General features: G+C 39.7%; 1 protein-coding gene across 1 annotated transcript in view; it reads right to left on the reverse strand.

The window, feature by feature from the left end:
* The window catches only part of TMEM178B (transmembrane protein 178B), a 278440-nt gene that overhangs the window by 202895 nt on the left and 54164 nt on the right, over nucleotides 1–21381 (reverse strand). Inside the window, exon 2 of the mRNA XM_063308293.1 lies at nucleotides 19685–19798. Coding sequence (XP_063164363.1) covers nucleotides 19685–19798 — 114 coding nt within the window. The remainder of the gene's footprint in view (nucleotides 1–19684; nucleotides 19799–21381) is intronic.

Genomic DNA, 21381 nt, shown 5'->3' on the forward strand with positions numbered 1-21381 from the left:
GTGTGCATCCTGTTTGAAAGTGGGACATGATCCTGACCAACAACTCGTAACAAGCTGCACAAAGGAAATATCACCTCCCTCATTCATGACATAAATGCTGTTCTTTTAAATTTTACCTTCCCCCCAAATCTGCTTCCTTAAATAAAAATCCCAGTGCCCTCATCTCATTACCCCTTCTCCAGTACTTTTGTAAATAAAATTGCTTAAAGTACTTTTAGTAAATGATACTCTTTTAGGCTGACAGAAAATAAAGGATATTTCTATCCTGTCAAAGGAAATGCTAGATGACCTCATTATATGCCATGCAATAAACTGATTATTTAGAAGCTATCATTTACACATTTATTTAAAACATTTCTACCACCATGTGATAATTTTAAGAATCTTCCAGGGGGCTTACAGTTCCATAAACTCTTTTAAAAAGGCTGAACAAAGACTGCATTGCGTCAAAAGTGATAGCGTCTCCATCAAGTTGAACTCAACTTCTGATGATTTCACAGAGACATCCCATGTAGTTTTCTTGGCAGCAATATGGAAGTAGTAGCCATTGCCTGCATCTGTAAGGTTTTTCCCCTTTTCTAATTTATCTAAGTATTAACTAGAGCCTTGCTTAGACATGCTTAGCTTGTCAAGATCAGCAACCTGCTGAGATAGTATCAATGGAATCCATCATTTGTAAATAAAAATCTTTCCATGGTGCCTAGAAAATGAGATAATTAAAATTAGATTATTTGATCAGAAAGCAGATATTGGAAAACACAACCACAAACTCCAGAGATCTGATATGGCTTTGGGGATGAGTGGTGCAGTGAGGTGACTGCCACAGGGAGCACATTCTGTGGAATAAAAGTGGAAGAACATATTTGGCTATTTCTCTCAGGGGCGCAACTGGGGGGGGGGGAAGCGGGCATGTGCCCTGGGCGCCACTCAGGGGGTGTGTGCCAAAATGACAAAATTTGTATACTGAATGTTTACCCGGGGGTGAGGGCAGAATCCATGTTTACCCCTAGCTGCCGCACTGATTTCTCTTAAGCCTTTTTCCAAACATTTCCCTCTGCTGAAGGACAGGCCATCTTTGCCATGGCCCCTAAACTGGCCTGCTGTCCTCAAATGTAGTGGCAACCCCCCTGTGAAAGTTAGAGCAACTATCAATTTAAGACTGACTTCAGGATACGGAATACAGACTAACAATATCTAATATATTGGACTATAACTTCTGGCAGACTCAGGTGCAATCTACTCAACAGGACTACTGAGCACAAAGACCACATTAAACAGCCCTGAGGTTTGCAGAAACAAAGACAGAGACAGAGAGATGAGATGAGATGAGATGAGATGAGATGAGATGAGATGGAGATGGAGATGGAGATGGAGATGGAGATAGTAAAAAGTCCTGAGCATGCTCAGCACCCACAGAATGTGAAGGGTGTGTTGCAGGGTAAAAGCTGAAAACAGGAGAGAGGGGCAGCAATGGAATGGTATAGCTTGGAAGAAGACACAGCTGGCTGGTTGACTGGCGCACTAAAACGTACCCTCTCACACTAAGATGTTGTTCAAGTCTGTTTACATAAGTACATACCAACCTTGGATGAACGTCATAGCTATTCATGGGGAACAGCTTTGGGGCAGTAAGAGTTAGAAGGGGGTAATAGGGAAGGATTTTTTTTTTCCTTCCAGTGATGGCTACCCAAACAGAATGTTGACTGTTCGGGAACCATCTCATGCCATTTTCATCAGCCCAACCCTGCCAGAGAGATTAAAAGGCCCTTCTGAATAATTCACAGCCTTTCCTGAGTGTGGCACAGGAGTCCCTCTTATGTCAGTAACTGATAGGTTCCCATTGATTTCTCGTTCTCGTAGCCCCTGAGAGAGAATTAAGTTTAAAATTCAAACAGTAAACAGAGAAATTAAGGGCAATTTGAGTAGAGCCAGCAGTGATGGTTTAATGAAACAATATTGATTTCATATATGTAGGTCATGCTTGTGCAGTGTGCACCAATACTCACATACTGTATGAAAGAGTTAGATTAGCACAAATGCTCCCATTGGTGTGCATGGCTCAACTGCAGTGATAGAGAACCCCCGAATTAAACATTTGCACATTCTGAGATTTTGCATGACTGATGTAACTTCCCAGGAGCCATTATGAACAGGACAGCAAACTGTGGATAAGGTGCAATGTTGCTGGGTTGTTTTTTTTAAGAAACATTGCCTCGGCTCAGATGGTAAAAGTCATTACATCACTTTCTGATCAGAGAAGAAGTAAAATGAATGGACGTTAAGGAAAGAACTATGAATTAATCCTGAATGAAATAGATTTTCATGCCTTTTGAGGGTGAATATAAATATCCAAGTAAGGGAATCAATTCAGTAACCCTCAGCAAATTTCAGGAGCGGCAAGCCAAGCACATTCTAGAAAGAGAGAAAATGGAGATGAGTTTGTATCATCTCTTTTGAAAGTAAAGATCACTATAAGATACCAATCTTCAAATATTTGCTCGCTTAGAGAATTAAGATTTTCATTTTTTAAAATAATTTTTATTTAAGAAATTTTTAACAAAGCAAAAACCATAAAAGAAAATAAAGATAATATGGGAAAAAGTAAATAGTGAAAAACAAAAAAGAAATATTAGAAAGAAGCAGCTTCCAATCTTCCTGACAGAGGTTATGAATACATTTATTTTGCCCTCTCTCTCTCTAAAGTTACATCATAATTTCCTTCTTTCCATAAGCCACCCTTTCTAACCATCAAGCCCATGAATCACAAGTTTATTTTTCTCTTTTTTCAGCAAAAAGTCCATAAGGGGTTTCCAGTCACTGACAAACATACTTGTTGATCTTTCCCTGCTAGTTCTGTCATCTTCACCTACCATTCCTCCATTGTGGGTATTTCAGAGTATTTTCATCTTTACACATATAAGAGTCTCACAACAGTAGAGTGAAGGTTTTTAGCATCCATCCAGATGTGCACCAGGACCCTTTGGATGGTTTGGATCCTTAGATCCTTGATGGCAACCTTTATGGCAGATGTAGCATAGACTATGTAGGCAGTCTATGGGACTTCAGATGGTGCTGAATTATAGCTCCCATTATGTAATGGTGAGAGATGTTGCAAGTTGTTGCTGTAGTTCAGCAACATCTGAGTGCCACAGTTTGCCAATGGCTAGGAAACAATATTATCCATTTCATGGTCCATTACAGCTCCAGCAACAGCCAATTCATTGGATTCATACACTGAATTGATGCATAATGTGGTTTATTTGGTTTTTAAATTTATCATGTCTAAACCAAGCCATTGCAGTTTAGCTACCAAGATTTATGGTTTAGCATTAGTATTATAATCCAGAGGACTGCAGTAAAGTTGAGGAAATATGAAAACTGGTACAAACTGGTAAGAATTTGCCTTGAGAAGCAAGGAAATGATATGGTGCTAGGAATCTGAGTGCTCAGAGTTTTTAATTAGCAAGACACAGAACAGGAAAGAGGATGTAAAGGTAAATAAGGTCACTGGATCATTGGATGAGATAATGAACTTTTTAATAGACAGAGTGAAGCCTACAAAGAAATATGAATTGGGGCCTTCCAGTGGTGGGAAGGGGGTGGAAGACATATTGCTTAGGAAATATGTGGGGGGATCTCAGCTCTTGAACCCAGGATAGCTCCAGTGCTGCAGCAAAAGCTTGAGAGCAACATTATGTATGAACCAGTCCCAAACAACTTAGTAAAAAAGCATGGTTAAAATTAAAACAATGGTTCAGAACACGATGTGAACCCAGCCTTTGAAGGTATTTAACTTGACCCAAAATAATTCTTAGATCTTTGCCTGAAGAATAGATATTTTGGATGTGGGCCACCTTACTTAGATTGCTACACCTTCTTAGTTGCCAGGTATCTCCCTAACAGGCAAGCCTTCCTCTGAAAGTCTGAAATACAGATGCAGATTTAGAAGGATTGACATATGGTTTGTAGTAATGAATCTGCAAACATGTTAAACAGTATCTTCTATTATTCTCAGCCCAAAAGACCATTGGCTAAAAGGTATTGGACTCATAGGCCAAAAGATTTGCTGGTGCTGGGGATCTCTGCTGTAGACTAAAACAAATTTTGAAGCCAAATAGTGAAAGTCTGGGGTTTGAAGTATTCTTTCTGAGTAGAGGTTTTTATTTATTTATTTATGTATCTATGTATCTATCTATCAAGTTCATCAGTGGCCAACTTTCAGGAAATCTAGTAAAAAGCAGGATAGGATGAGGGGAGCCAAATCCAAAAGGCAAAAGATGCCAATTCATATTTAGCCCTAAAACTGAATCACTGAACAAGTATTTTCTATTTTTCCTCCAATTTTTCCATGTAGTTCCACCTGTATTATTACAAAAAATAGCTTCTAAACTCCCTATTTGTAGCCATTCTGGATCTGCTCTGGCTGCTTATAACAAAACACTGGCAAATTCAACCAGAACTACAGATACTGTACATTTTGCACACAGTTGATTATACTACTTACTTTTTTTCTGACTCCATGTTTTCTTAGATTAATCCGCCAACTGTGGATAACATGTCACACATTTAATGAAGTGGGTTCTTACTGTCTCTTGTTATGACAAAAATTTATGTCATAAAATTTCATAAGGATGGATCAAATTAATTTAATTTAGGTCCCACTGAAGTAAATGGGATTTACTTACTCATTAACTTATTTAATTTCCTTTTTAAACCACCGTAGAACTGAACTTCTCAAGATGGTGTAATAAGTATGAACAAAAACACAGAGACAAAATACCTCCAATGGAAACAAACCAAATAAAACAAGACTAAACCCAGCAGTTAAATATAAGATAAAATCACCAGCAGCATAATAAAGCAACACAAAGGTCTCAAAGTACTAAAAGCAATTCTCATATTGCTTGTGCTACAATCCAGGAGGGGCAGATAATTTATAACCTCCCTGCTAATTTCTTTTTCCAAGGATTCTCCAGTAAAAAATTATGGATTCATTGGCACTAATCGGAGAAATTTCCTGGCTGTCCAGCTGGGGAGATCTCTTCTTCTAGCCAGGGTTCTTCCTTCTGCCCAGCCCTAAGAAAAATAGAAAGGAAGGTGCTTTGGATCCTCTTTCCTAAATGCCATTATTACAGAAATTGTGCCAACCCACAAGACAAGCAATATTTTTAGTGGTGTAACTATGTAGTCATATATTTGGGGAAGAAATTCCCTTATTCAACCAATAAATCAAATCTTAAGATTAAGAAGAGAGTTCATTGGGAAAAAATATAGGAAAAGCACACACAGAAATCCAGGTAACAGTTGAGGATCTCCACTGGAAAGTGTATAGAGACTTTGAATCAATTATGTCAGCTATGTTGTATCTTTTTGGGAACAATCTGTCTCCAGAAGATGTCACAGAACAAAATATGCAACAAATTCCTCTTGAGAACAACATGAATGGGATGTTGCATAAGAATTAGCCATCAGAAGTAAAGAAAAAAAAATGGATGAGGCTTTAAAAATTAAGGAGGAAATAAAAATGACCATCCCAGACAGCAATTGGAATAATTCCTTTTTGCTGGATTTTAAAGAGACTGCTTAAAGCACAGTTTCTCAACCAGGGTTCTGTGGCACCCTCGGGTTCCGCAAGAGGTCACTAGGGGTTCCCTGGGAGATCATGATTTATTTAAAAAATTATTTCAAATTTGGGCAACTTCACATTAAAGAGGTAAGTTTCACTCTTTTTTTTTAGTTTAAGAACACTGTTAATGCATATCTACAGGCCTACCCATGACACGAATGTAATAATTTTGTAACTTCTGGCCTGTATTTGAGCCTGAATGTGCAGGGGTTCCCCAAGGCCTGAGAAATATTTCAAGGGTTCCTCCAGGGTCAAAAGGTTGAGAAAGGCTAACTTAAAGTATGGAAGAAATTTATAACAAGGGTCAGCAATTATTTGAATGGATTAAAGAGAAAGACTGTGCTGTATATAAAAAAATGAATACACAGTTGGCTTATTTGACCAGGGTTAAAATAGGATATGTTACTTTTTTGGATGGTTCTTTTTGGATTTACTGATATCTTGACTGGAAAAATGTGGTATAGTGGATTTGCTTATATGGTGTTTAAACCTTTTACTCTGTAGTTATTTTATGTATCCTGATTTTTTAGTATCTAAACGCTCTGTGGGGTGCGGTGGCGCTGTGGGTTAAACCGTTGAGCTGTCGATCGGAAGGTCGGCGGTTCGAAACCGCGCGGCGGGGTGAGCTCCCGCTGTTAATCCCAGCTCCTGCTCACCTAGTAGTTCGAAAACATGCAAATGTGAGTAGATCAATAGGTACCGCTTCGGCGGGAAGGTAATGGAGTTCCGTGTCATCATGCTGGCCACATGACCCGGAAGTGTCCTTACGGACAACGCCGGCTCCAAGGCTTAGAAACGGAGATGAGCACCGCCCCCTAGAGTCGGACACGACTGGACTTTACGTCAAGGAAAACCTTTACCTTTACCTTTACCTAAACGCTCTGTATCAAATTGTTTTTTTTTTCTTTACTTAAAGTAAGGAAGCTTGAGGATTTTGTTTTTGTTAAAGGAGAAACTCTTTTTTGTCATGTTAAACTCTAGCCTTTTGTCTATATTAGAATGCTAGGATTACTTTATATGTGCAACATGTAGATTTGTTTATAGCTTGGTCTAGATATGAAACATTTATTTGAATGGGACATGTTGCTAATTGGGGTGGTTTTTCTTGGAATTGTTGATATTTGGAATGGGAGAAATGTTGTGTATTGGAGTTTGTCTTTTTTAAAGGAGAAATGGTCTCTTTTTGTCATGTTAAACTTTAGGTTTTGTTTGTTTACACTTGGATATTGGGACCTTTTTATGCCTTTTAAATGGGGTTTTGCTTATAGCTGAGAGTTGAGATATGGAATGTTTAGTATTATATATGTTAATTAATGTTAATATTTTAGAGCTGTTTGGACTTTTTGCTGATAATTGGATAAGGAGAAGATGGTGTTTATTTGATCTGCCTGTAGTGGTTAAGGCACCCAGCTAGAGACGGTGAGTTCTGGTCCTGCCTTAGGCCCAAAGCCAGCTGGGTGACCTTGGGCCAGCCGCTCTCTCTCAGCCCTAGGAAGGAGGCAATGGCAAACCACTTCTGAAGAACCTTCCCAAGAAAACTGCAGGGACTAGTCCAGGCAGTCGCCAAGAATCGGACACAACTGAACAGATAACAAGAGAGAGAGCTGAGTTATGGAATGAAGAGTTAATTTGTTAATTAACAAGAGTTACTTGTTAATTAAGAGGAGGAGAAGAGATTATGAAACTGTTTGTATTTGTTGTAATGCGGGTGGGAAGGGGGGGTACTTTTTTTGCTTTCTTGCACTTTATTTTCTTTTCTTTCTTTTGTATTATCTTTTATTGTTCTTTCTAAACATCTTAATAAAATTATTATTAATATAAACAAAAGAAATCCAGATAATCCAGTCTTTTGATGGACTTAATAAAGGCACAGCCTGGTTTTCACCAGCTCTGCTATAATATAAATTGGATTACATCAAAGTTTTTCCTGGGGATGGGAGGGAACTAAAGTACAGCTCCTGTTTTCTGGTCCCTCAACATGGAGTATATAGCAGTGAGTGGGTGGAGAGGGAGCAGTATGGGACCATACCAAAAGCATCCATCACTCCTTAAAACGTTATGCACTAAACTGATGTCTTCTGTCTCAGGCTCCTATCATTTTTGATGCATATATCAAAAATATCAAATATATCAAAAATGCTCCTATCTTTGTTGAGGCATATATATAATGCTAGATTCATAATTATTTTTCTCCTTGTGTATTTGTATGCCAAGTTTTTTGTCATTTTTGGAGGAGGGGTGCCTTCGAATCAGTGTTGACTACTGGCAACTGCCTGGACAAGTCCCTGCAGTTTTCTTGGCAAGATTTCAGAAGTGGTTTGCCATTGCCTCCTTCCTAGGGCTGAGAGAGGGTGACTGGCCCAAGGTTACCCAGCTGGCTTCGTGCCTAAGGCAGGACTAGAACTCACAGTCTCCCAGTTTCTAGCTGGGTGCCTTAACCACGACACCAGACTGGCTTTCCTTATCCTATTTTGCAGAATGAAGTCTACCCACTGAAATATAGAAAGGTGTGTGCATGTACCCCTTCCCATTCTACATACCACAATTTTTTAAAAAATAGAGTTTGCTTGCAAGTATCACCTGTGTACTGGAAAAAGACTTTTAAGCTAAAAAGACGGTATGGTAAAGAAAACCAAACAAAACAAGCCAAACATTCAGGGATAGCTTTTAAAACCCTCAAGAGTCAGGCTGTTGTAATCTTCCCTCATCACCTCCTATTAATACTGCCTTCTTTCCCTGGAAATGCCTATTAAAACTGTTTAAGTTTGCTGTAGTAATGTGGGCTATCTTCATTTAGGGAGAAATGCATTCAGTATATATCTCAGGAGTCTGAAATTGTCATTGTAAACTGTCTCCCACTCTTATATTATTTGAGCTGTATTGAATCAAATAGCATCACAGCAATTTTTTTAGCAGAACATTTGAAAGTTCCATATCATAATCTTTAACCATCAATTTTTACACTGTTGGGTACAGTGATGTGGAAAGAATCACAGAATTTTAGCTGAACATCATACATTGCATTACTGCCTTGGGCAATGTTTTGTAATGGAGTGGTGGAATAGAAATAAAGGCTTGATGAAATAGTAGTATTAGAAAAAATATTCTGTAAAGATTCTCCCCCATTTGGAAAATGATACAAAATTACCAGAATTTCAAGAGGTATCGCCATGATCCTTGAATTGTTTCACTTTCCAGATACAGTGTTATGCCATTTTAAAGACCCTTTGACCCAGAACAAATTAGTTGCATCTCCTCCCATATATATTTACTTCTCTAAACTTAAGCTTTGGTGTCCCTTTGTCTGATGAGGTGAAGTGGGTTATAAGACAAGAAGAGGGCCTTTGCAGTAGAAAGAACATCCTCCTTAAAAAGATTTGACTGGTACTTCCTGTGCTGGATCCATCCATTTTTATTTTCTCAAGCTGTGATGAACTCCTGTGGTATGGTACCATAGTGCCTGCCCACCCTTTGAGAGCTCAGTAACTGCCCTCTTACATTACCATCACCCAGAAAATGTGAAATGCATTACTCATGATTAGTCAAGAAGGATAAAAGGACACCTATTTTTTGCTCCACGCCTTGTCCAAGAGGTGAGCAAGAGATAGAGAGTACCACACACATTAATGAAACTGGATTTTGATCACTTTTTAAAAAGTGATTTAAAGTGATGAGTGATGGTATACCCTAGAACCGTTCCTACTATTTCTCTACAAGTGTCACAGGTAGGGAAATAAAAGGGAGATTTACAAGAATGCATCTTGTCTCCTTTGGTTCCAAAATATCATTGGTGCCCAATTCTAACTGATTTCTGGTATCTGAGCTTCCCATGAATGGGGCTGAAAAGGAATATCTTTCATCGAGCATATGTGAAAAGTGAAAAGGAGTGAAAATATTCTTGGAAGCTAGAGAGATACAATAGGTTGGCTTCTAAGAACTGAAGGGATGTGGCTAGTGACATCATGACATCGCCAGAACGGGAAATTCAGGGAAAAAAACGCCTGATTTTCTGGGTGCTTTAGGAGAATGTGCAGTGCCTTAAGCCTTTGCAAGTCATTCATCCTTCAATCTGACCCCCAGACTCTTAAAATGGAAAAATGCCAAAAATTATTTTGATGCATCTATTCTAGGATGCTCTGAAACCCATAAACCGGGTGCCAAGTTCACTGATGGTACATGGACCAGGATTTTCCATCCTGCCTTATGTCCTGCTCACAAGATTTTGCAAAGAACATGATGGGTTTGTTGAGCTCTGCACATAGAAAGGAGACCTTTTCTCCGCAATTCCTTACGTCAGCAATCTGAACAAGGTTTTTCTGCAAGGGATGTGCAAACTATTTAAAGGGGTGTTTCATAAGGCACACTGCCACTTTGCCACCTCTCCTCAAATCACTGAGATCCCCAGGAATCCTACTTCAAGAGCTCTGCTAGAAGATCTGCATGTGCACACACGCACACACCACACACACAGAAACAGCAACATCTGCAGGGGAGGGTCAGAACAGGCAAGATGATGGTCACAGCAGTGCAAGTGAAGCCCTGCCCCTTTATACAGTGTCTGCATGGGAGATTGAAGCATGTACAAAAGGGAGAGGGGTTGGATTGCACTGATGTGGCCACCACCCTGCTAGTTTTGATCCACCAACCCGAACCCCCTGCAGACACTGCTGCACAGAGCACACTTCGGCCACAACTGCTGGTGAAGCGGAGACAAACAGAGAAAGCCGTGGAGCAGCCATGCTGAGCCTTCTGGGGAATGCAGTGGCCTCAATACTTTGCGCAAAGCATTAGCAAGAGTGAAACATCCCTGCCAATGCTTTTCCCAGCTCTATTTTTTTCCTTTCTTCCCAGGTCTGTTGATTCTTGGGCAGTAAAAGAGGAAGAGGCACCTTCCTGCACTGTGTCCTGAAGCCAGATCTTTCCTCTCTCTTGCAGGCCCTGGTTGCCCCTTTTCTTTTTGATTGGATAGCAAGTCCTTTGTATCGATGATCTTAATAATGTCATTAAGAAGGCAAGGCCATGGAGCAGCCAGCTTGCCAATAAACATGCCAAAAGACAACAGCCTTTTTGGTTACCATAGCACATATTGTGTGCATGTTTCCAGTCTATCATCAGTACCCACTATGATACTATCAAATAGTATGTAAATAAGGACTGAAGCAGACCCAGAAATGTTTCCAAATGAATGCAGAGCAAGAGAGATGCACAGTGGTTTCCAAGTAGCATCAACCCTTGGATTTCAAGGTTGCATTCTCTTAAGGAATCTGGGTGACATGATGTCTATTCAAGCTATGAACTGAAAGGAAGATCTGTTTCCATAGCAATTCCACAATCATTCTGTGCCCAGATATAACATGTGCCTTGAATTATGGGACATAAAACACAGCAGCTCATCCTTCGCCCTTGACAGGAAAAGCTGAGATGGCAACAGGAAGTTCTAGAAGAGATAATTTTTTGCTCCCTTTCTGGTCTATGAAGCATTGCAAGCTCAGATACCAGGAATCAATCATAACTGGGTACAAATGGCATTTTGAATTTTTCTTCCAATCTGGTCACAGAGAAATTCAGTGGATGATTTCTCCAAATACTTAAAGGAGAAGGAGAAAGTCGCCCATGATTTATTGAGGGCAGGACTCCTCCTTCAAAAAGCTCGATGGGAGGAGTTCCTCCTGATGTCTTTCCTTGAGATTTAATGGAAATGTGGATACCAAGGAAGCTGCAGCCTGCAGGAGAAATGATTCTGCATTGAAGGCCAGAATGTTCACATATAACCCTTAGCCACTTGCTTATTAAATAAGTGCAAGAACACCACCTCTCTCCCACAAGAATGTGATGGAATTTTCTGAGCCTGGGAATGAAAATGGACACTTCCAAAGTACTGCAGAAAAAGAACAGCTGGACCTTTTTGTGGCATCGAATAAGCAATTTGCATCCTCCCTATTAAACCAAGACTCCAGTCAGAAAGAAGATCAAGAGGAGCAGGGAGGCCACACCTTAATATATTCATGGATAAACGAGGGCCAAGATATGTACATCCAATTTCCAAGATTCTGTAACCAAACTCCTTTTCTTTGCAATAAACCTGTCTACTCTGAGTCCATGAGCTTCTTGCTTTCCTGATTGTGAGCTGATGAAAGAGGCTGACAGTAATGCTATGAAAATCTATTTTCCCTTGAAATAAATTTCAAAAATAAATTGTTCATCAGATTGAATAAAAACCAATAGGAAAAAGTGCAGAAGAATGTCTCTGTCTGCAGTAGAATTATTGTATAGTGAGAACAGAGTTTTATAGCACGAGAGGTAGTTCCATGCCTGGAAGTGTTACATGCACTCCCAGGTTTGGCTTATGGTCACTCACTCATGCACATACAGCCTGTTGAGGCACACAGATCTCACAGCCCTCCTTGCTCTCTACCTGGTTTTCCAGGTAAATGTGGCTATTGTATGTGACATGAGACACCCAGCCCTGGTTGACAGCCAGGAAATACTTAGGAGAACACACAAATCACTTTCAACCAAACACCGAGGTACGTCAGGCGCTGATGGAATATATGGAGACCCAAAGAATTCAGTGACAACAAAACTTCCCTGATGTTTTATAAGGTACTTTCTCTTTTCTTCAAATCAACAAATCAGAATTATTTTCTCTTCTGTCAGATAATATTCAGTCTTATTTTGTAAAGTGCAGGGGGAAAAGTGGCAGAAAAAAGATCTTCAACAAAAGGAAAAGGAAACATTTATTCCTCTCTGCTTTGAGTTTTGGGGATTGCACATGGCAAAGCAGGAACTATTTGGTGATCTGCGTTAACAAGAAGCCTGTAAGTCAGACTCTGGCGTTTTCTGTTGCTGGGTGGTGGTAGTGGGGAAGCAGCATTTATTAAGGGAGGACTGTTAAATGCAAAACATATGGAACGTATTTCTTTTTAAGTTCACTTTAACTTAATATAATGTATAATTAATAAAAATAATAATATAATTATTAAAACTTTAAAAAAGAAGATAAAAACCAATACAGACTAATATAAAGTAGAGAAGAAAAGAGAAAGAGAAAGCAAAAAGTGCAAGAAAAGAAAAAAAGATAAAGAAAAACAGAAAAGAAAGAAAAATGATACAAAGCAGTGGCTTCCGATATTCTTCACAGCAGTTATAAGCACAATTATATTTTAACCTCTCTCTCTAAAGTTACATCATGATTCTCTTCTTTCTATAATCTATCCTGCCTAATCATCAAAACCATAAATCACAAGTTCATGTTTTTTATTTTTATGCAAAAATTCCATGAGAGTCACCAATAAATGTAGATAGTGTCTTTTCTCTAAACAAAGAAGTTAGTTTATCAATCTTAGCAAGATCTGTCAATTTCACCAACCATTCCTCCCTAGTGTCAAATCTTTCCATCTCTGTGCATATCTAATAATCTCACTGCAGTAATCATAAAGTTCACTTTACATTTCCATCTCATCCCTTCCTTTGTATTTCATTTTTCAGAGTTCACATCTTATTCCCCACATTAATAACAGAATATAACACTTACAGAGGAGACTTTTACAAGCTGGGCAGGCTCAACGGGCCACATCTAAAGTTCCAGCAGGCCACATGTGGTCCCTGATTGTGCACCAGATCTTATACACACCAGAAGAAAAGGGGGAGATAAAAGGTATGGTCTGTCAATATTGCAGACCTTTTCAACACAACTGGGACCTGCTCCCCATTAACAACTTAGCATAAATTGCAGATTACTTTTCTTAGGAATCAATGAAGTAATTTGCTTGGAAACTTAGTTAAATCCTAAATACATAAAGCTGCCCCCATCCCTGTAAACCAACCCTCAGGGTATACTTATCTTGCTGAATTTCCCAGCAGCTGCATTTGCTAAATATGATTGCTTATTAACCAATATATCAGTCATTTCCCTTCTCCATTCTCAATGCATTCTGATGTCCAATTTTGTCTGATTAGGGAGTCATTTAAATTCCTCAGAGAGAAAGAGAGACTGAGCAATCTACAGCCATCTTCGTCTTAAGACAGGCTGCCAAGAGAAACTAATAGCGAGAAGCCTACTTCCAGGAGCATTCAACATGGTGCTTGCTGGAGTTCATCATGAGAACGGCAGAAATATATAAAATGAAGAAGCAAGAGCATCTTGTGGGCAGTCTCATACAATGGTTTACATAATGGGTGGGTGGATGGATTTATTTATGCATGCATACATGCCTTCAAGTCAGTGCTGACTCCTGGAAACTGCCTGGACTAACCCCTGCAGTTTTCTTGGCAAGGTTTGCCAACGTGGTTTGCCATTGCCTCCTTCCTAGGGCTGAGAGAGAGGGACTGAGCCAATGTCCCTCAGCTGGCTTTGTGCCCAGGGCAGGACTAGAACTCACAGTCTCCTGGTTTCTAGCCTGGTGCCCTAGCCACGACACCAAACTGGCTCTCCAAAATAGGTGTGCCCAATCACCAAACCTCATAAACAACAAGGCAAGGAAAGTATTTAGAAGCAATGCACCATCTTCTTTTCTAATAATTTCTTTAGGGTCTGTTTTGCCTTTGTACCTAACCATGGCACAAACATGCGATGGGTCAGCAACAAGGACAGCAAATTTCATGCCAGTATAGTTTTTGCTGATCCAAGGATGAGTAGGCAGTACTATAACTTGATCATGGGGAAACATTCTTACATTGACTGTATGTATAAACCACAGCTCACCTTTCGAGGATAATTAGTCAAAAATCCCCTTTGTTATCCTTGCAAGTTACTATATTAGTGTCATGGACTAAACTCTAAATAAAAATAGAAAGAAGGGAGTTCATTTATGTCTTCAGCTGCTGAGCTGTCTGTCTGTTTATAAAACCCATACGGACCTGACCCCTTCATCAAAGTCCCTCCATCTGCATGTGGCTAGGAAAAAGGTGCTCCTGCCAAGGAACCCAGACCCCCAGCACCCTGAACCCTTGCAACTGTAGAAGTGATAGGAACAATCTATTTCTTCCTAGCTCTGGCTGAAGCAATCTCTCTCTCACTTGCTATAGGAAGAAAACAATCAGGATTGTGATGCAGAGAAACTCTGATGCAGGCATCTAAGCCACAATGACCTTTCATGCATCATGACATGATCACACAAATGACACAAACTAAGTCATTTGTGTCATACACCACTAACAGTTATATAATTCACATCATGATATCATGACATGCTCCTCCCATGGATACCCATGGCTATGTCTCTGGACCAAAGGAAAATTAATGTACTGTACATTTCAACACTTTCCAATAAATTGATACTTTGACCTCTTTCCCAGATCCCTAGAATAATGGGAAACTCTCAACCTGTGGGACCTTTTTTTGTACCAGAATCATCCCAGTTTCCAATAGAAGCTGTTCTGGCATGGAGAGAAGTTGTGCTTTGAAATCCTCCCGTATGTCAAAAGTGTTTAAAAGTAGTAGAATTGTATGTGGCTTAGATGGATTGGCATACCATCACATAGTAGCTTTTTCATATTGCATTCTACCATTTGAATTAGTTTTGCATCTACTGACTGGTTATTTTTCCTAATAGTGGCAAGGAATGGTGGGAGCTTTGGTCCAACAGATTTAAAAGGCATACAGTTGGGGAAGGATGTCTTTGGCCAAAGGTGTGCAAACATGCACATAGTAGAATATGCTGCTAACAGTTTACTCAGTTCTTGACAATCAGTTATTCATAAAGCCCAGTAGTGAAAGCAAGAATAATTGTTGGCACCAATAATGTCAGTAATTGTACTGAAACTCCAACAATGTATACTGTACATACCCAGATTTATAAATACATTTATACTGATCAATAAAGCAAGCGATATTTTTCATTACTAAAGGCAAGAACTTCACCCATTCCATTTCTGGTCCTCAAAGTGAAGAAATCATGAAGCAAAATTCTTAACATGTTTATTCACTGGATAACAGTCTAAGCACGCTCACAAGGGAGTAAGTTGAACACCAAGGATTTGTTCAAGGCCACAATTCATACCTGCATTTCTAACTACACCTACTTGGGAGCAAGCCCTACAGAATGGAATTTAGAATTTAATATATAGGATTAGATTATATACTAGCAAAACAGGATAACATAGAATCCCCAGCCAGAGTAAAAGATCATCCAGGCACTATGAAAAAATAAATGACACTGATACAATACTTGAAGGTATTGGGAGGGTTACTTTATCACAATTTTTCCATGAATTGAAATGTGAGAAAGCAGGCAGTGTGTCAGCTTTTGCATATCTCAAGTTTTAGCTGCATTTTAACTTTGCTTCTTTTCAGGGTGGTCTAGCTGACAGAACTGAGAACAAATGGATTGCAAACAGTAAATCAATGATGTGCATCAAACCTATTTGTGAACTGTTCGGTGAGGAACCCTATTTGCAATGCAAAATATGAATTAAACTTGCATTTGCAATTATATATAATCTCATTAAATATTTTATTTGCATTACCAATTACATACCATTTACTCATTTATATGCTTTACAATTATCCTTTTAGTCAACTATCAACCAAAAGTACCTATACCCCCACATCAGTTATATTTGTCCTCTGCCCTTTTCTTATACTGGTAGCTTTCCTGGGTCACCCCATACTTCAAATAATAGAAATCAGGGTAATATAAGAAGAAATTCATTGCTCAACTCCCTTGGCCAACCACTGAACAGGGATTAATGCAACATTTGCATGTGTGTTGAATGGTAGGGATACACCAGTTAACCTCATTCATGGTAAAGCACATTTCACCCATATCCTTCAGCCATGAATTTGGCAGCCATGTGGAATGGCCCTAGACTAGGGACGCTCTAGAATTTCAACCAGTGAGCATTTTTAAGCAAACCAGTTTAATTTGCTCTTCCTAGACTATTATATGGGTAGGAATATAATTAACTTTTCATTTTAACATCTCTCCAAATGTTGTGACTCAGCTCTTGGCTCAAGTTATATGTGATGTTTGCATAAAATTGCACACAAAGATGTTTGTTTCTTTGGATAAAATGCACTGAAATGTGTTATCTAGGGTAAATTATGCATTGTTTTTTAATTTAATGCATATTAAAATAAGGAAAAAAATAGATTCATGTGGAAAAGGGATGGAAGTGAATTATAAATGAACATACAAGAAACTGACATGGATGAAAACAATCTCATTCTCTTTACCCTAGAGGTACACTGATATATGCACATAAATCTCCTCCATACCATGGGAAGTCTTTATGAGTACATGGGATGGTATGAGGGTTCCTGCCCTTGGAAGAGGGTGGACTAAGAACTCCAAGCTCCCTTCCAGTCCTATGATTCTATCTGTAAGTGTACCTTCACATGGATGCCAAGCAAGTACCAGGCAGGGAGTACTCACCTGTCTAGACCCAACACAGCCCTTCATTTGCCCATTTTAACAGGTGAAGGGAATAGTGAATCTTCTTCTGATGCTTCCAGAACTTGACTAGGAAAGAAAGCCTTTTTAAAAAAGGAGATACTGTCCTGTTTTCTTATGCTTCACTAGGTCACAGGGAGGGATAAATGTGCTTTGCGAACTCTCTAACCACACAAATGGCCTCTAATCCATGAGAGACAAATTTAGCTCCCAACAGACATGTGCTATGTGGGACTAAACTAACTCCCCTTGGTCTATTAACTCCTGCATATTGTGCAAACTAGGGAGTTACTTGGGGCTTTGAAGATTCTCTTCACTCCCAAGAATGAGGCATAGTTCTAAAGAGTCCAGGTGAAAACAGGGCCTTTCTAGGGACCGTCATATGGGGAATTTTCACCCTGCAGGCACATGGGTGAGGGGGGAAAGAGGCAAAAGGAAGAGGGTTCTGAGACTTCCACAGAGTAGGGGGAAAGGCCCAGAGTGAGGAGGGGAGTGACAGCCTTCCAGCCCCCTTTGCAGAGAAGGGAGGGCTAAAAAATGGCTGCCACATAACTGCCCATTCACCCTGGAGGGGAAGTACAGCTGTGTTCATGAGATCGTAGCGATTGAGTATGATGTTCACAAACTCACCTAAAATTTAATTTAAATTAAAAGAATCAGAATCAGCCCTATTTCATGGTCCATATCTACATCTAAGGATCATCTTGGAAGCAACAGAAATACTCTGCTATTTTAATATAACATAAGCACTCAGGGATAGCTGTACATAGCATTCATAGCTGTTGGCATTTTTTTCTGCTCTTGGCTACCATGGTAATTAAGTACTTCCTTAAGCATCAGCTGGGTGAAGAGGTCGAATTTAATTGTCCTCAGTTTAGGTGTTAATAGTTGCATTGCCTGAGGGAAAGGCAGCTTGCAGGACTTTTGTTTAGTTTTTAGCCTTGCAGCCAAGTAAGCAGCTCGCTCCTCTCTGAGAGCGTGTGTGCATGCACAAGCCTGTAAATATGTTTTTGTGCTTTCTGTAAATAAATTTTTATAGAAATGCCTGGTGTGTGATTTTTCTGATCTCCTGGGCCAACCTCTTCCTAGCCTACTCTGACAATAGCACCTACAAAAGAAAAAGAAACTAAGTGTGCTATCAACTATTTATTGGAGAAAAGTACTGCTTAGAATGGGGGAGACTTTCTAGCATAGAAGTGGGAAAACATTAGCTTAGGAGTAAAAGTAGACTTTGAGGCCTTTCAACATGAATTTCCAGACTCCCCAAAATATAATTGGAGCCCTTGTTCATCACAAAGGTATCCAACTACCCAACTAAGGTATTTCACCTGAAAACCATCCCCATGTTCTATTCTCTTCCTTTAAAAAAGAACAGCAGATGAAAATACATAATATACCCATTTCCTCAACAAACTGTAGGCCAATATTCTCCAGCCTGGGTACCTTCCGTATATCTTGAAGTCAACCCCCAAAATTCCCCAGCCAGCTGAAAATTCTGGAAGTAAAAGTCCACACATCTGGAGGGTACCCAGCTTGGGGAAGGCTGCTGTAAACAGTACCTCTAGCTTTTATGTATGTATCTTTCCCTATGACTTTCTGCTTCTCCAAGGCCATTTGGTGTTCCTTAACTTCATTCAAATTTAATTAAGAAACCCTATCAGTAACCCTCTTTTAAAAGTCTGTGTTTAAAGACCAAAGAAATCCAATATTACACACAGAAATGGGAAGAGCCTTTTATGGCTTTGCCACCATAGAGATGTGAGAAAATGGGTATCTTGCCTCCAAATATACGTATACTTTCTTTCTTTCTTTCCCCACACAGGGAAAAAAAAGATGTCCAGTGTCAGCCATATGCCTTAAGGCAACTGTTTCCCTATCAGTTATGGTTGCTTCAGAGACTGTTCAATGTCCACTGGCTATAGTGAAGATCAGCCAGACTCCTGGTAGCCTTCTGTGCATTGCCCATGGCAAAAAGAATGGGAAAGCTGGGCTGAGTGTGGGGGCGACTGGGCAAGGTTTCAGATGACAGAAGAAAGAACTTCATGAGCACCAGCTAGAGAAGTCAAGGTGATGCTCTTACACCTGAGGTCAATTATAAACCTGCCTAGACAAGAACAACCATACCCAAACACAAGTTCTGATTGAAACCCTTCTACAGTATCTACCAGAAAAAGAAACAGGGAGAAAGATGGAACTATTTCTTCAATCCATGCAACTCTACAATTTCTGCTGAGCAACAAGACATCAAAGGGCCATTCACATGTTATCTATCTATGAATCAAACTATTTGGAAGATCATGTCTTCATACCAAAAATGAGTTTGCCCACGGTAACTTCAACAAATTAAAGGCTGCATAGCTAAGTCTGAAGGTTCCCTCTTATGCATTAAGAGAGGAATTCGGTTGCAAAATTTACCATACCATCACAAACACAAAACAGTGAACATGCTAAAGGTTTGACAGAACCAGAAATATCATGACACTTATAACTCAGTAGGACCAGACATGTTATACTTGGTTGCCAGTGCAGTGTTTCTAGCACAGGCGTGAAATCAGCAGAGCTGTTCAGAGCAACAGGAAATGTGGTTTACCTTCCTTTTCCAACCCACACAATTTGAAATCACCATCCCATACTAGGAGGAGAAGGAAAGAGGCAAGAGACTTACGTAAAGCATGCCATTCATCTTGACGGATGGTCTTAGTAATGTTGTAGGTTAGATTCTTGGGAATTGTTGCTGAGGAGTAGTGGTACTTGATGTATGAACATTGGTCAATGGCTCCTGCAAAGGAAAAATATGGGAAACATAACATTATTGATGTGACAATAATTTTCTTTGTTAAATGGAGCGTTACAGCAAATCAGTATGAAACATCATTAAGGATATTGTAAACAGCTTATTTAGATACAAAGTGGCCAAGGGATGTGTCTGAATATTCTGTCTGTCACTACACAATCTTCTACAGCCTCATATTTTGATTTGGTCCCCAAGCTATCACCCCATCAATTGTCAGAGTTGGTTCAGCTCATCTGGCTGGATAGGAGGGTGCCCCCTTCCTCCCTTAGATGTGTTCCTCCTGCAGCTGCATGCTTAGTGGAAGAGGATGACTATTCAAGCTAGAAGGATAGACTGTTCTTCAGGGAAAGGTATACTATAGCTGAGCTCCTCTGCTAGAACCTCCATACAAGATCAATCCCAAGTAAGACATCATAAGAGAATTTTTCCCGTTGGGCTCTTTCACTGGCAATCCTACCATCACCATTAAGGGGGAATATGCCCTTGACAAAGTTTTGTAGAATTTATCCTTCCCTTGGAGAAATTTGGAGACATCATCCACCCAATTTCTCCCTTGATGGAGAAATTTGTGCCTAGTATTAGTATTAACAAACAAGCCTATTAAACAGTCAGGAAACGGTGCTTCCCAAACCACAGAACACCCACAATGATCTTGATGGCAATGAAAGGACAAAATGGGTAAAATAAGGCAGATGCCTCAGCCAGAAGGTTTTTGATGTCATGAAAATGTAGCTTCTTGCCTTAGTAGTGCAATTTTTATCCACAGGCAAATTAAATGAATTCATAAGTAAATGAAAATGTAAATTCCTAGATCTATTTATACTCAAATCAGAATCATCCTTATGATTAATAAATCAATGTTTCTTAATCAACTTACATCCCTAAATAGATTTTCATTGTCTCCTCATGTTGCATAGACAGGACTGAGCCTGAGAAACAGTAGCTTTTGCTAATGATTACCAAATCACCCTCATGTTTAGCTATACACTATACAGTGTACTGCAGTTTCCACCCCGGAACTATACTCCTTGCCTCTGGAGCAGCCAATCTTCTCATCTGCTATTTCTCCTTAACCTTCTTCTGTCCCAGGTAAACATAACCCCACTTCCAGCTTTTCCTCCTGAGATTTTTTCTCTAAATGTACTCTAGATTCTCAGTGATCTCTCTAAAAGACCCAGAACTGAATATAGTACTGCACTTTCAGCCTTACCAGTGCAGAATAGAACCAAACTACTATTGCAGAACTCAAGGGCCAATGGCTACATCTCAAATTTTGAAATTGGGCAATGAGGTCCTTCCATGGCTGCCACATGGGCAGGGCTCCCTTTTCACAAAATGTTTGCCAGGGTAGGCCCAGCAAATCATGAAATATTACCACCATCATATCTGAGCTACAAAACCATGGATGACTTAACTAGGGTGGCAGCAAAGGGATAAAGAAAACACTGTTTGCTTTCATCTAGTGATCTTCTGCAGCCCAGATATGACCTATGAAATATCCCTTAACAAGAAAACAGATTATCCTAAGCCCAACCCCCCACCCTTTCAAGATACTTTTTATTACCCCA

Source organism: Candoia aspera, chromosome 7 (assembly GCF_035149785.1).
Source record: "Candoia aspera isolate rCanAsp1 chromosome 7, rCanAsp1.hap2, whole genome shotgun sequence".
Lineage (NCBI taxonomy): Eukaryota > Metazoa > Chordata > Lepidosauria > Squamata > Boidae > Candoia > Candoia aspera.